The sequence below is a fragment of the Sesamum indicum genome, linkage group LG5 (assembly GCF_026168435.1).
Source record: "Sesamum indicum cultivar Baizhima isolate 11 linkage group LG5, ASM2616843v1, whole genome shotgun sequence".
NCBI lineage: Eukaryota > Viridiplantae > Streptophyta > Magnoliopsida > Lamiales > Pedaliaceae > Sesamum > Sesamum indicum.
Window position 1 is genome coordinate 20,461,061 of NC_142661.1, and position 14,724 is coordinate 20,475,784.

Below are 14,724 nucleotides of genomic sequence, written 5' to 3' on the forward strand. Positions count from 1 at the left end.
TCTCTTTTGCATCCATTATTTATACCAATCGCCACTCGCTATATATCGTTCCTCCAAATATTTTACCTTTTTTTTTTAATAAAAAAACATAAATAACGAATAACATTAATAAATTACACCAATATAACGAATAATAATAACAAATTATATCGATTCAATTAATATATTAATAAGACTGAAACCAATTAAAAAAATTATTTTTTTAAAAAATTTGTATTTTTGATAAATTTCAAACAACTCTTTGGGTTTATCAATTGTTTTAATTTGTGTTAATATTAATTTCTTTTTCAACTATTTATCCTAAAGTTTTGTACAATTTCCTATCAACTTTTCATAATTGTAATTTTTAATGCATGGATTAAAATTGGACCAATGATTACCCACACAATTTACAATAATCTTCACAGCTAATATTCTAAAAATGAACGCCGCAGCCTCTTGTTCTCTCACTTTTGGACGGCAATTTCAAAAAGACAAAAAATAAAAGAGATAATTATATTTTACGCCTCTCAATTATAATTTTTTATATAAATTATTCATATTTTATGCATAATTACATAAATCAATAATGACAACAAAAAATAAAGATAATTTCTGTTATAATGTTAATATTTTTTGGAGGTATAGGTGTAATTATTGAAAAATATTAATAATTTGTATAAATAATAATGATATATCTTATAAATATATATATATAATTATCCAAAAATTAAAATAACTTATGTAAACAGATCATGAGAAATCAATATAATTATGAGAAACAAAAATTCAAAGTCACATATGGAAAAATAAATAAAATCGAGGGTGCGTCATTTGGGTGGGTAGCGGTGCTGGTGCTGGTGCTGGCTCTGTCTCTGGCTAGCCCCACAATCTACATCACGGGACTTGGTTCCAACCTTCCTCCTTTTGACCAGACCGTGTGAAGAGCTGTAAATTGACGCCCACCCAACCCCAAAATCCGACTAAATACAAATATTATTTATGAAATATAAAAAAAGCGCCGAAAGTATAAACAAATTAAATATACTTAATTTTTTAGATATATAAATGAAAAATGAATTAGTAGGAGCAGTGTGTGAGGAACGTTTCAACACGGAGAATATTTCATTCCAAATGGAGTCGCCCTACCACGTTTGTTTGTTTTATTTATTTATTTTATTATTTATAATCAAATTACTATCATTTTTCATCAAACTATAAGTTAATTGCACTTGGTTGCATGCTTTAACACATAATAGAGCTACAAATTAAATTTATGCCTTTTAATTAATAATTACCTGTGTAGTTATAGCTAATTTACTGGACTTATAATTACAATACTAATCACTTCCTAACTCAACTTCTAATGTTCCTTCTCGATACACTTTAATAATTTAACAACAAATGGGATACCAAAACCTACTCAATATTGGTGTTGGGGTCAACTGTAAAGATCATTGTGGTGTGTGGAAAATTCAGAATCTAAATATAAAATTAAATTAAAATCCCAATAGGACTGCAATAAAAAATTAATAAATCCATATATTTATTTTTTTCTTCCCAAAAATTACTCGTAGCGAGCCATCTGGGGAGATTTGATTTTCAGCCCCACCTGTCCTAAAATTTGTACTCACTAATATTTATTAAAAGAAGGGATATAAATGTGATGGAGAGGATATTTAAATGTATCTGTTAATATAAAATGTGTAGGTGAATGGAGGACCAGTTGGTTTGCTGATTTTACCCGTATCGCACGTCTTGAAGGTCGTACCATGACTATGACGATTATGAGAATGAAAGCTATTATTATCTTTTGGCAAAATGTCCGAATTTGAGTGGCTTATCTGTTAGTGACACTACACGAACTCTCCTAACCCCATACCATACGATACGCCTTTATTCTCTTTTTTCTTTCTAATTCTTTAATTTCAACAATTTTTAGGTGAATCACTACAAAGTTGGGACCGCACCTTATGTACTTCTCTTACATGCATGGTGAGGTAATAATTATTATTTTGTTTTTGCTGAATTTTTTTTTAAAAAAATATTTGAAACAATTTTCGAAAATAATCAGAGGGTGGGTTAAGTAAATAATCTATATAAAATTATAATTCATAATTCAACATGATACATTAGTTAGTACCATAAAAATTAAATGAAAATCTAACGGGATCTCGTTGTTATGTAAGCGTTAAAATTATGGGGATATTTGTAGATTTTTAAATAATAATAAAATATTTATAATTATGCGGAAAATCAAGGAAAGTAGTTGTAATTTACCTTATTTCTTAATTAATAGTTATAATAGCGAATAATATATATTTCTGTAGAATATGTTTTCATGCCTCAAGAAATAAAACAATTCATATTATTAGCAAAATAAAATAAGATAATATGAACAAGGTATCAAAATATTACCTTTTATCTACCAATTACCAAAATTTATGTCAAGAATTCTGTTTTCAATTTTAATCAAATATGAATTTTATATGCATATTTCATAATAAAAGCTTATATAGAAAACTATTTTCACCACAAGAGGAATTTTAGATTTCATGTAATATGAACAAAAAAATTGATTGACTTTAAAATAAAAACCAATATCTCTTTGAAGATTTTAGCAAAGCAGATCTTGATTTCATAAAATCAATCTAAGCATATTTCAATTTTATAAATAGATGATAATGTCATTCATTGCATAGATATATGGCATCTATAGAACGAAGATAACAACTCATAATCAGAAGGCAAGTAATTCATATAGAGCTGATTAATATATAATAAAAGAAGTAATAACTTCATATAGCATAACAAGTTTTTAGATCTCATACCAACTGTGTCTAAGCGACATCGTTTCTTCAGAAAATGTATAAAAACAACGTCATTTTGCGCCAAGGGAAACTAAAAGAAATTCATGAAATCTTTAAAAATTTTGCGAACGCGACGCTTATATATAATAATAATAATATATGCCCATTTAAAAATAAAACAGTCTATCATTTAAAGTAGTGAAATTGGCACAATGTAATCAATCTTATTTGCTAATTTGGAACAAATATGTAAAGTTGTATGACATTTCACCTTTTCATCTCTCGTTTAATGGCTCTTGATTTAATCAAGTTGAAGTTTTTTTTTTTATTTATTTTGGGATGAATAATAAATATAATGAAATATCTTTTGATTATGACTGAAAATTCAAGAAATTGCATCTTTTTTCTAATATAAAATGCAAAATTGTTTGTCTATGAACCATAAATTGACATGAAAGCAATGAATCGTCTGTTAAGAAAATAATTTGTAGTTGGAGCTCAACAAGATAAGATAATATACTGAATATTGCATGTGTAGTTTTTAAAAATGTGTTATAAATATTTAACAAGTTTTTTTTTTTAAAAAAAAAGAAAAATAGAAGAAGAAGGGATCTTATAAACATATACAATAAAATTTCAAAATACTATAAACTGTTAAAATACGACGTGAGGTTTCACAAGTCTTTTTTTGAAGGGAAAAAAAAGGATAGGAATTCATAATTTATTTTTATAGTGATGCATATTGGAGTTCAATAACACAACAATAGTCGAAGAATTTTTAAAGCAATTTTAAAATCAAATGAGGACTAACTTGTAAAAAAAGAAGTTAGTATCCCGATACTTAAATTAGAAAATATTTAACTAAAGAAATAATAAAAAAAAAAGAACTTGAGTAATGTGAAAATAGTGGTGTAATAATTATCGGGATATGGTAAAAATTAAAATGAAGTAATAACGAGTGAGTGAAGTGGAAAATATACCAAGAATTTGCAAAAAGACAAGAGTTAGCATAAGAATGAGTGGTTGATGCAAGGTGGCTTCTGTTTAGGTCAGTTGAGAGCAAAATTCGAAAGTAATTGCAACATATAGTACATTATTTGAAAGTTGCATGAATTAGTTAAGTAATAAAAAAAAAATTGAACTTATCTTAAAAGAAGACATACCATTTGAATATATCATATCAAGTCAATTTAATTTCAGTGAAGTTTGTTTTGCCTGCTATTGCAAGATCAACCATGTGGGCTTGTCAGTTTAGTTTGTAAAATTTTAGACTATGGGCTCAATATCTGACTCATAGGCCACAAGGGTGGTCTGACTGGAACTGGATTGCGAAATGGGGGCCCATTCTTTTTGTTTTCGGCTTTAGAAAAAATTAATTGAAGGGGTATCAAGTATCATAAAAAGCTTCCAATTGATATTGTTAAAATACAAAAATTTTATTAATAACATTAAGTTTTTTATATTATTTTTTTAGAGTGTACTTGGTTAGAGTGAAAATTTGAAGGAATAAGAAAAGTGAAAATAAAAATAGATGTATGAGATAATCTTATGCTTGGTTAGGAGGAAGATATGGAGGTGAGTAAAACTCAATGTATATAAAACTTCTTTAGAGTTCAATTTTGAATCCGTCCAAAATTGAAAGTATAAAGTCAAAAAGATAAAAAAGTACAGTTTTTACAGTTTTCAATATATATATATATATATATATATATATATCTTCAATTCTCTTCTCATTCTCGCTGATAATACCGTACATAGCTGCAAAAAAAAAATAAAAAATTGAAAAACTATTGCATCGAAGTTAACAATCAGGTAAACAATCTTGTTAGTATTTTTTATTTATTTAAACTAAATAATTTAGAATAAATAACAATACTCATTTCGAATGAATATTTTATTAATAAAAAATATTCTTATTTGATAAATATTTTTTTAAATTTTTTATATATCATAATTATATTAGTATAATATTAATTAATTAATTTATTTTCTGATACAAAGTGAAGAGAAGGGTAATTCAGTAAAATTATAAGAGTTAATCTTTTCTTTTCAATTTATTTTTCTCGTACCAAACAAGTAAAAAATTTGAGATTTACTCTTGTTGCAGTCATACCAAATAACTTTAAAAAAAATTATTAATCTTTTTCTCTTCTCTCCCTTCCGCTTTCATTTTCATCTCACTTAAACTAAAGGAACCCTTAATTTAAATATTTGAAAAACTTATTTTTAAAATAGTTACATAATTTTGGCGGACCAATTTGATTGCGAAGCAAAGCATAGGACTGGATATATGGGCTTTGGGCCTACCCACTGTTCTAAACCATTGCTACCCTACTTGAACTTGGGCCCGAGTGTGTAAGCCCATGTAGTCATTGCCATTTAAACACAAACGCTAGGGTTTTTCCAAGTCTTCTTTGTTCCTGATTCTCAGCTCGCCGAAGCTTTCATACAGCGACAATGGTGAAAGGGCGCCAAGGCGAACGTGTCAGACTCTACGTCCGTGGAACAATCCTTGGATACAAAAGGTAAAAATTGAAACTTTCATTGACTTAGAACTGTTCCGTGTTTGGATAGTAATAGTTGAATGGATTGTGTGAATGATGGTAGGTCGAAGTCGAATCAGTATCCAAACACGTCGTTGATACAGATAGAAGGAGTGAACACTCAAGAGGAAGTGGCATGGTACCGCGGCAAGCGAATGGCGTACATTTACAAGGCCAAGGTTAAGAAGAACGGCTCTCACTACCGTTGCATCTGGGGTAAAGTTACACGTCCCCACGGTAACAGCGGCGTTGTTCGTGCCAAGTTCAAGTCTAATCTCCCCCCCAAATCCATGGTATATTTGCTCAAAATCTCTTCGTTCTGGAATGATGAGTTTTAATCAAGGGTGGATTTGATAATAGTAGCTTCATATACATTGCTTTAGACATATCTTGTGTTGATTAGTTAATTTTCTGGAAATGCTTTAGAGTTCTGGAAGATGATAATATCTCTGATACTTTAGCAAACTTGGGCAAGTGAATCTGTGTGCTTCTCCTGTCAGAAATATGTTGCAGCCTTCAGTTCAGCTAGGATTTATTTTGCCTTTTTGTGTGTGTGTGTGAGAGAGAGAAGAGATGTTTCTGAATATTGAGTCTGTTGCTTGGACTCATACCTATATTATGAAAGTTATTTTATGGAACCTTGTATTTTGTAGAAAGTTAGGAGTTCTTGGTTGCTAATGGCCTTCGCATTGTTTGTGAAACAGGGTGCTAGAGTAAGGGTGTTCATGTACCCAAGCAACATTTGAGGTAAGAGCTAAAACTTTATGTCAACTTGCTCTATATGCTTCAATATATTGTGTTATTTGGCGTGTAAGTGTGTTTTATTATGGCATGTAAATGGTATAGTGGTTAGTTATCCAAAATTGTACTCAAGCCTGCTAAGCTAGTGGAGTGGAAAACCAAGTGAACTAGAAGTGAACAGGAGAAGCAAGCAAATAGCTGCCCTCTAAGCCAATCCATCTTACTAACTGCTTTTGGATCAATTTTATCTAGTTTTTTTTTTTTAACTAAGAGCGGTGAAATATTATTAATTGAATTAATTATAATCATTCATGTTGGGTATCAAATAAACGAAATCTAACCAACGTCTACTATTCAATAGAAACAATACACATACTATTCATTAGAAACTGCATCCCATGCATAAGGCGGGGTTCGAACCCATTACCTCGAAGGTCTTGGGGACTCAGCTTCGCCATCTAAGCTAGGCTTCATTGGCAGATCAATTTTTATCTAGCTTGCCCTTAACATTTTGCAAAATCGCATGCATCATTTTTTTTTAAAAAGCGCTTAATGGAGGATACGCTCAACTTAAGTCTTAATCTTATGTAGTTGTTCCCTTGAACAATGCTATGCGTCAGCTTCCCAGTTCATCCCTGCACTGAGGTCGCGGATTTTCAGCAATGCTTCATTCATCCTAATTCATTTCTTTAACTCAAAAATTTATCTTAATTTTCTGGATAGCTGGCAATACCACTATGGTTGTGGGATCAAGTACCTCTCTAATGTTTTGACCTACTTCTGGCCCCTTTTCAGTTTTAGGGGGTCTTTGTGATGGTTTATCTTAATTTGGTAATTCAATGAGAGAAGTGAATTTGCTGATTGTATCTTACCCCAGACAATATACGTGTTAAATGCATTTAAGTAATCACTTTTGGAGCTTTATATCCCTCTGAAGTCTCTGGGTCAATTTAAGACAAAGTACTAGGTATTTTTTCTTTTTCGTTTTGTATTTGAACCATTTGTTTCTATCTAAATTTCTTCTTTGCCTTTGCAGTGATTGGGCTCTTGTTGATCAGGTTTGGGAGCGTTAAGTGAAAGCCGAATCTTCAAGATTTAAAACTATAGTTTTGAGTTTAGGAATTATTCTTATTATTAGCCAATTTTCCTCTTCCTTTTCTTTTGAATCTGAATATGAGAAACAATCTAGTTGAGGTAACGGACTGTACTGAGGCTCCACAATGTTGCCATTTTACCTCACTGAATAGGGTTTGAAAGGTTGGACATTGTTGCGTTGTGTGTTGTTGATCTCTTGTATCTGCCACTATTACTTCCCTTGGACAATATTTCCTGGCACAATTGACCTGATGATATTTACATATTTGTCCTGCATTTGGTGATTCTTAGGTCTGCATCATAATACAAACATATATGATCGTGTATTCAGTTGATCTTTCAATTTCAACATTTTCTGCTAAGTATGAAAGTTTTTTGTCGGCACATTATATTTCGAAGGGAGTGTAGCAGTAATTTAAAAAAATTTGGAAAGAGAATATAATTTCAAATTTTAAAAGAGGGTCTATATCTATATATCCCAGCCCTAAAAGAGGGTCGATAAATATTATCTTGTTGATGTCCCTAAATCCTTAATAGAGTAAAAGTCCAAAATACACCATCCACCAGCCCAATTTGATTTCAGCTAGCAGTCCCCCCGTCAGCACGGAAATAAGGCCGAAACGTTATTTTCTATTTCACTAAAGAATTTTTTCTTTTGACACTAGCCATTGTGGGTGCATATAATAAATAATTTTTTATATGTTAAAATATATAAATAAAAATTAAATGTATAAATTTATATATTACATTTAGAAAAAAATTAATTTATCAATTATATAAATTAAAAACATTAAATAAATTAATTTTCAACATTACAGAAAATAAATACCATTAACTATCATGGCCTACTTTTTACTAGCGGCCATTACACATTATTCCCACATGTATATAATAAATAATTTTTCACATTTTTAAATCTTATAAAAATAAAATAAAATACCAATAAATATTCATAAAAAATGTAATCACAATTAATTCTACGATTACCCAATTAAGATATAATAGTCATATTAAAAATTGACACAACCGCATCATTAACCACCATCTGTGCATGTAAAGAGCTTTTTTTCAATATTAATGTAGATGAGGCGACCCCATGGGGCCACATCGAGATTTGGGCGTTGCAAGTCCCAACCTCAAGACAATTTGTACAGCTTTGTTTGTTCTTCTGTTGTATTTGGAGTGGGGAGCAATTGGAATATATGCGTCCCTTTTTTCGCCTATTGATCTCACATCTCTACATCTTCAAAATAACATCGGCCATCATAACATGCATTCTTGACCCCCTATATCACACACAAACAAGACTCCCCACCAAACACAAAAAATCACATCAATAATTTCTCCTCAAACTGACATCTTACAAAGAAAATAATTGGTTTGAAAAGGTGACACAATGTACATTTTACACTTTCAACTACACGTTTACGTTCAACATTCACAACTTCAAACTAGCCGGGGAAGGAAAGAAAAAAGGAAGAAAAGAAAGGAGAAGTGCAAACTGCATTTGAGAGCAAGCCGACATTCACAGGGAGGTTCGCCCTTACACTGAGAAGGTTCTGGCCCCTGCTTAGTTTCAGCTAGGAGCTGTCTTGAAACCTAATCGCATCATCATCATCATCCTCCCAACCCTCCAGTTGTTACCCTGATTTATTATCTGCTTCCCATCACCAGATAGGATGATATTGTGTTATCCCGCGTTTTGGAGGCAATTTCCTCAATATGAAGAGAACGAGTGACGATGGTAGGATCTCCACTAGCTGCAAAATAATGGGTCAGAATTTCAACTGGAAACATACTACAGCAAACAAGATACAAGGACCAAAGTTCTCTTAATATTTACTTGTACCATCTTTTCTTATCAAGGAAAATAAACCTCACAAAATAAGAATTGCATATGAACAAATTCATAAGAGAGCAGAAGCATGCATAAAAGACAATAAAGTAGGGATGCTTGGGTCTTTTTAGCTCTAGAGGGATCAGAACAACCCCAGCTGTAATCATGAGAATTGTTTGATTTGTAACAATTCGTTTTACATTTACAAGGGTAAGGATTTCTATCCTCAAAACATTCTACAGTGTTGCTAGAATACAAAGATCACAAACGAATAGCTCATTTATATCAATTTTCTTCTTTAAATACTGTGTATATGAAATCAAACAGACTTGAATTTATCTATTTGTCTCCTCAATGAAACTAGACCTCACAAAATAACGAACCTATGCATTCAACTAAACGGTAAGAGCAAACAACCCAGGAGAAAGGATAAAAAATAATATATAAAAGAAGAAAAGACAGGTGACATTGCAGGAACACACAGCTGCTAAAGATTTTACTTTGATTGTATCCTTAAGATTCTAGATGTGCTTGCTTGTGGTTCATTCTCTATCCAATTACGACAAGACAGCCTCTCGCACATCCCTCCACAAACATCCTGGTGATTTTCTTGATCCCGAAAGCACAAATCAACCAGACCAAAACGACATAAATGTACCCAATGCTTAAAAAGTTCAAGTACTACCATCAACCCAGTACTTACAACAATTGGTGAGTAACAACCCCATGCCAAATAAAGTTTGTAGAAAAACGTGGGCACAACAAATTGGAATTCCATCACGCAAAGAATAGGCAGAACAAGCAAATACAGGCATATAATACGTGAACAGTGGGGCCAGCTGTAGTTGACTAAGGTTCTCAATCGGGGCTGCCAGGTTGGCCTGGTTTGAGCCTGAATGGACAGTCTAAAAGATCAGATGGAATTTAGGTAATTGTAGGGCGATGATGAGTTGAACTGGATGTTGCCAGGATACTGCTACATAAGCCCAGCCGAAAAAGACCAGTTTTGGTACCAGTTCAAGAAGAGTTTGTCTGGAAAGGTAACAGATCAACCGCCATAAAGAGGGGTTCGAATAGGCAACTCTCACCTTAGGTATAACTTCTTAATAAGGGCATTTCTCATAATTCTGGAGCGTAACAATGATCAGTTCCTGGAAAAATCACAGTGCTCAAGCAGAATACTTGAACATTTTTTTGGTTCGAGTTAATCTCTTCAAGAGAACATTCAACTGATTTACAATGCATTTACTGAACTCGCCAAATTAACACAAAGACAAACCTCAAAGATATGTTTCTCCAAAGCTGACTGGCTGCTTTCCTGTATTCTCATTAAATTTCTGACTGACTTTGTTAGATTCTTCTATGTCTACACTCACCAAAAACTTTCTCACATACATCAGTTAGTACTTGTGTCTTGTGTCCTCAGAGATCTAATCAAGCTCTTATCTCCATGATTATTATTGAACATAGATATGATACAGAATCCTACTTCATGACCATGTTCAACATTATTTTCACTCTGATGTCACCAAGATTATTTTTATTTGAGTCGTGCTACCGATACTGGATATTCATAAGATGTATTCAGCTAAAAATAGGCTAAAATAATAATTAAAAAGAGAGAGAAATTATATTAGGTGTTAATTGCTTTATGTAGGCTTTTAGGTACTTTTACTTAATTATAAAAAGCTTCTTGAAGGGAAATGCACATTTCCCTGAACAAAACCCTATCTGAACTCCACCAATACAGAAACCTCATTGCTTTGAGGAATAAGTACCCTTGTAATTAAACTGAAAAACAAGATATAAAAGCAGCAGTCAAAACAAGAAGCCATCAACAACACTTTGTTGATACAAAACTTCTTAAGCGTTTTAAGAACAATGTTTCATTCACATAAAAAGTCAATGCTAAAATAATTTGCAACTATCCTGTTCAGGATGCATGAACATCAAATTCAATTATATATAAACACCACAAAACATCATACATCAGAAAGCGTACCAGGTAGTAAACAAAATTCAGAATAGGTTGATCCAGGACATCTAGATCTGCAGCTGCATCAAATGCATTAAAGCACATCTGTAAAATGTGATAGAAACAAAAGTCAGACGATGAGATCAATAACTGAAACTACACAAATGTACATAGATAAGTAAAGTATACAGAGACACTGCATATACATCCACAACGCAAACATAAAGACAATACAAGCATACATATGGCAGATTTATGCATACATATAGGCATGGACATAGAATAAAAGGCATACACCTATACAAAGACAAACACGCATACATGTATACGTGTACCAAGAGCTGGTGCGGACCAGAAATATTGGGAGGGAGATAAGAGCTTCCGAATAAGAACACAGTGCTTACAGCCAGAAGAGATGCACAAGAGCAGCCATTGCTCATTGGACACATGTTCATAATTTTTTATGTATAGGATCCATATATTTCCAAAAATTTTAATTTCATACTACATGGAAAGCATGTCTAATTGTTAATACTAACTATTTTGCATAATTTGATGGTCATTCTTCAGTAACTTTTATTTCAAAAATTTTAAGTAATTTTTGAATTAATACTCTAAAAGAAATCATGTATATTATTTTTATGCTAGAAATTACAGCTGTAGAATAGATAGTTCTTTTAAATAGTCAAATATGTCATCTTTGAAACCAAGAGGTCACAACATTGCTCAAAATTTAGAATAGAATTTATCTGTGCAGTCATAGTAATAATGATGTTTCAGTCGGTAATAATTCCTTGCATTTATTCCAGGTTATCAGAAAATTAGAAGTAAACGAGTTTCTGCCTAGGGAGCAGGGTTATGGTCAGGGACAAATGAAATTATGGAGAAAATGTGTGATACTAATTCCTTACATAAATCTTTAAAGCTTTATAACAACAAAAAGAAAAGACACACCAAAACAATCAGCCTACATTTCCTATTTTCTAACAAAGAACTAGCCTTGTTTAGATCATTTTCCTTAATCACTCCCAGACATTCATTTGCCGTGCCTTGCATTAAGTTTGTAGTCTGATTAATTTGAGTAAAAGAGATTAAGAAATAAGAATTAATTTAAAACAAAATCATTATAAAATCCAGTAAATTTTTAATTAATATTTCAGAAATAATCAAAACCAAAAAGTCCTAATTAGTGTGAGTGCATCAATAAAACTAACAAGAATAGACTAATGAATGGTGATGAACATAGAAAGCAATGCTATAATCGTCTAATATCAATTTATCATTTTGCAAGCTGGATCATATCAAAAATTAAGCAATCAGCCACTTCTAAGAATAAGTATACGGCTTACCATGATGCATCTAATCAGAAAACATGAAAAACATATTGTTGTCGCATAGCCAACCTGAGTAAGCAAGAGATGAGGAGAAAAGTTAAAACAGAAACATATTATATTAAAAGACAAGAAACGTTAACCAGCTTGATATACCTCCTGTAGTTTCTTGCGCCGTCCTTTTGACTCCACAGGGAATCGTTGCAACATTAAGAATAATCTGTCCAAAGAAACATTAAAGGTCAAGAATGATGTGAATCAGCAGCATACTGTGTCAAAGTAAAAGGACTAAATGACAACTGTATGAAACTCGGATATATCTGAAAAAGGACCAGTCACAAATTACGCAACCATTCTTGGGTTCTGTAGGAATCACCCAAGGAAAAACACTTATGGGCGATACTGAGAAATCAATAAGTCATCAACTTCTCTTTCAGAACTCAAGAATACCAGTATTAAGTTTCTGGGCGTGCCCCTTCCACAGAATAGCACTTTTGACTTCATAGAGGTCGAGTACACAGTCAACAGATTAATCACATTTAAACTTCTCTCTATTTTGAGGACCACTATGTACAGAGGAGTAATAACTTCTACTTCCAACAGAAGCAGGACAGCAAGGAAGCAAGTGGTCAATCCTATTTAAGAAAAGAGCTAATAGCAACTTAAAAAAATTCCCATTGATTCATAATCTTACGACTTACTTGACTTATATAAATAGAACGAAGCCTGATTGATACCGATATCAGAGGAGCACACAGCACAACATTAAAGAATCTACATCTTCAGCATCAGTCAATTATCAAATAGGAAATCAATTACCTTCCACCATAGAGAAGAAACCCCAGGGCTGCAAATAAAGAAACACCATAGAGAAGTACCGAGACTCGCTCTTGTCTCCGCCATATCTCTCTCCCAGCGGCATTTCTCTCCCTTCCTTCTCTACGAGCCGGAGAACGAGGTGAGTTGTGAGTGAGTGTGTGTTGCTTGGAGAGGAGGGGTCAGGTTTATAGAGGTGGTGAATTAGGGTTTTAGCACCCCGCTCCAACGGATTAATTTTCTCTCTGCTTAAACGGTCAAATTACAGCTATTAACAGCTATTATCATCTTTTTTTAATTTTAATAATTGATTAACCGCCCAACGGACTAATTTTCTCTCTGCTTCAACGGCCAATTACAGCTATTATAATCTTTTTTTAACTTTATTAATTGATTAAGAAAAATACCAACGGCTACTTTTTTTCTTACCGTTGGTGATTTTTTTTTTTTTTTTGCAGTTGGTTTATAACAAATTATTATAAAAAATTATTAATTTTTTTAACACCACAAATTTTTTTTGTTATACCTAGCCATGATAAATGTTTTAATCACAATAATAAAAATCACAGCCAACAACTATTGGGTGGGCGTAGTCAATAAATATTAGCTACAACTATTAATTTTTAACTATGACAATTATCCATGGTTAAATTTTAAATTTTTTCTCATAATAATTACATTTACATCCCGTAGTCTATAGTTTATTTACAAAAATTTCTTATGTCTTTTGCGTAGTATCAAAAATCACTCATGACAACTTAAGTGGTAGTAGTTTTTGTAATGGTGTTGGTATTTTTTTAGAAATTGTGTGTATTTTTTTTAAAAATATGAGTCGTTTGTGCAAACGATAATTCTTAATACATTTATTAAAAAAATAAAAATAATTTATATAAATAAATCATATATTAAAAAGGTGCACTTATAATTATACCCTTTATGTATTGCAAAGTTGAAAGTAAGAATAGTGAAGCATGTTGAGTTTGAAACATACAAAATAATTGGCTCCCGTTTACTTATTTGTGTAATTTTATGTATATTTTAATATTTATAAAGAGGAAATATAATATATATATATATACATATATATAAAGAGAGAGAGAGGGGGAGAAAAAGAAAGCGAGATAAACACCATTACATTTTTTCCATAAGTACAAAATTATTACTTAAAAAATATTAAATAAGGGATAAATAATATATAATTATTTTGCTAACATTGATATTTTTTGCCTCACTCTAATAAAAAAATGTCAAGTATAAACAGCAAATGTGCTAAATGGTTAGGTTTGAATTATTAAGGTTTAGCGGCAAGAAGTGAGAGAACATGGAACATTGTTGTTGTTCTAGCATGGCTTTCGCAGCCTTGGCCTTGACACAGCAATCCAATAAGACCACTAGCCCATCTGCCAAGAAAACACGTCCGTTTCTTTCTAGTTAACTTCGATCAGTGTATTTGGGATCGCATTCTCCTTTTATTTTCTAATTTTTTGTTTGTCGTAATAAAGTACAGTTCAAATAGAGCGATTAATTATATATAAATGATATTAAATTGAATCTGATTTGAGTAAAATCTTATTGGAGTTCCAATTTCCTAAGGCTT

The 14,724-nt window shown here is 31.8% G+C and overlaps 2 protein-coding genes across 3 annotated transcripts; one reads left to right on the forward strand and one right to left on the reverse strand.

The window, feature by feature from the left end:
* The first annotated feature begins 5,155 nt into the window (after window positions 1-5,155).
* Window positions 5,156-7,250, forward strand: LOC105161568 (large ribosomal subunit protein eL33y). Its single transcript, XM_011079300.3, has 4 exons — window positions 5,156-5,314; window positions 5,397-5,625; window positions 6,037-6,079; window positions 7,110-7,250. Exons 1-3 carry the CDS (start codon window positions 5,247-5,249, stop codon window positions 6,076-6,078), a joined length of 339 nt encoding a protein of 112 aa, XP_011077602.1. The 5' UTR covers window positions 5,156-5,246; the 3' UTR covers window position 6,079; window positions 7,110-7,250.
* Window positions 7,251-8,485: 1,235 nt separating this feature from the next.
* LOC105161622 (tobamovirus multiplication protein 3-like) lies at window positions 8,486-13,360 on the reverse strand. 2 transcript variants are annotated; one of them, XM_020693633.2, is made up of 5 exons: window positions 13,131-13,337; window positions 12,468-12,531; window positions 12,330-12,383; window positions 11,008-11,085; window positions 8,486-8,928 (listed from the first exon to the last, which is right to left on the reverse strand). In XM_020693633.2, the coding sequence occupies exons 2-5, from the start codon at window positions 12,519-12,521 to the stop codon at window positions 8,836-8,838; spliced, it is 279 nt and encodes a 92-aa protein (XP_020549292.2). In that variant the 5' UTR covers window positions 12,522-12,531; window positions 13,131-13,337; the 3' UTR covers window positions 8,486-8,835. The 2 variants fall into 2 exon arrangements, with proteins under 2 accessions (XP_020549292.2, XP_088736320.1); XM_088880194.1 differs by lacking the exon at window positions 12,330-12,383 and having other exon boundaries at window positions 11,008-11,060; window positions 13,131-13,360.
* Between the last annotated feature and the right edge of the window lie 1,364 nt (window positions 13,361-14,724).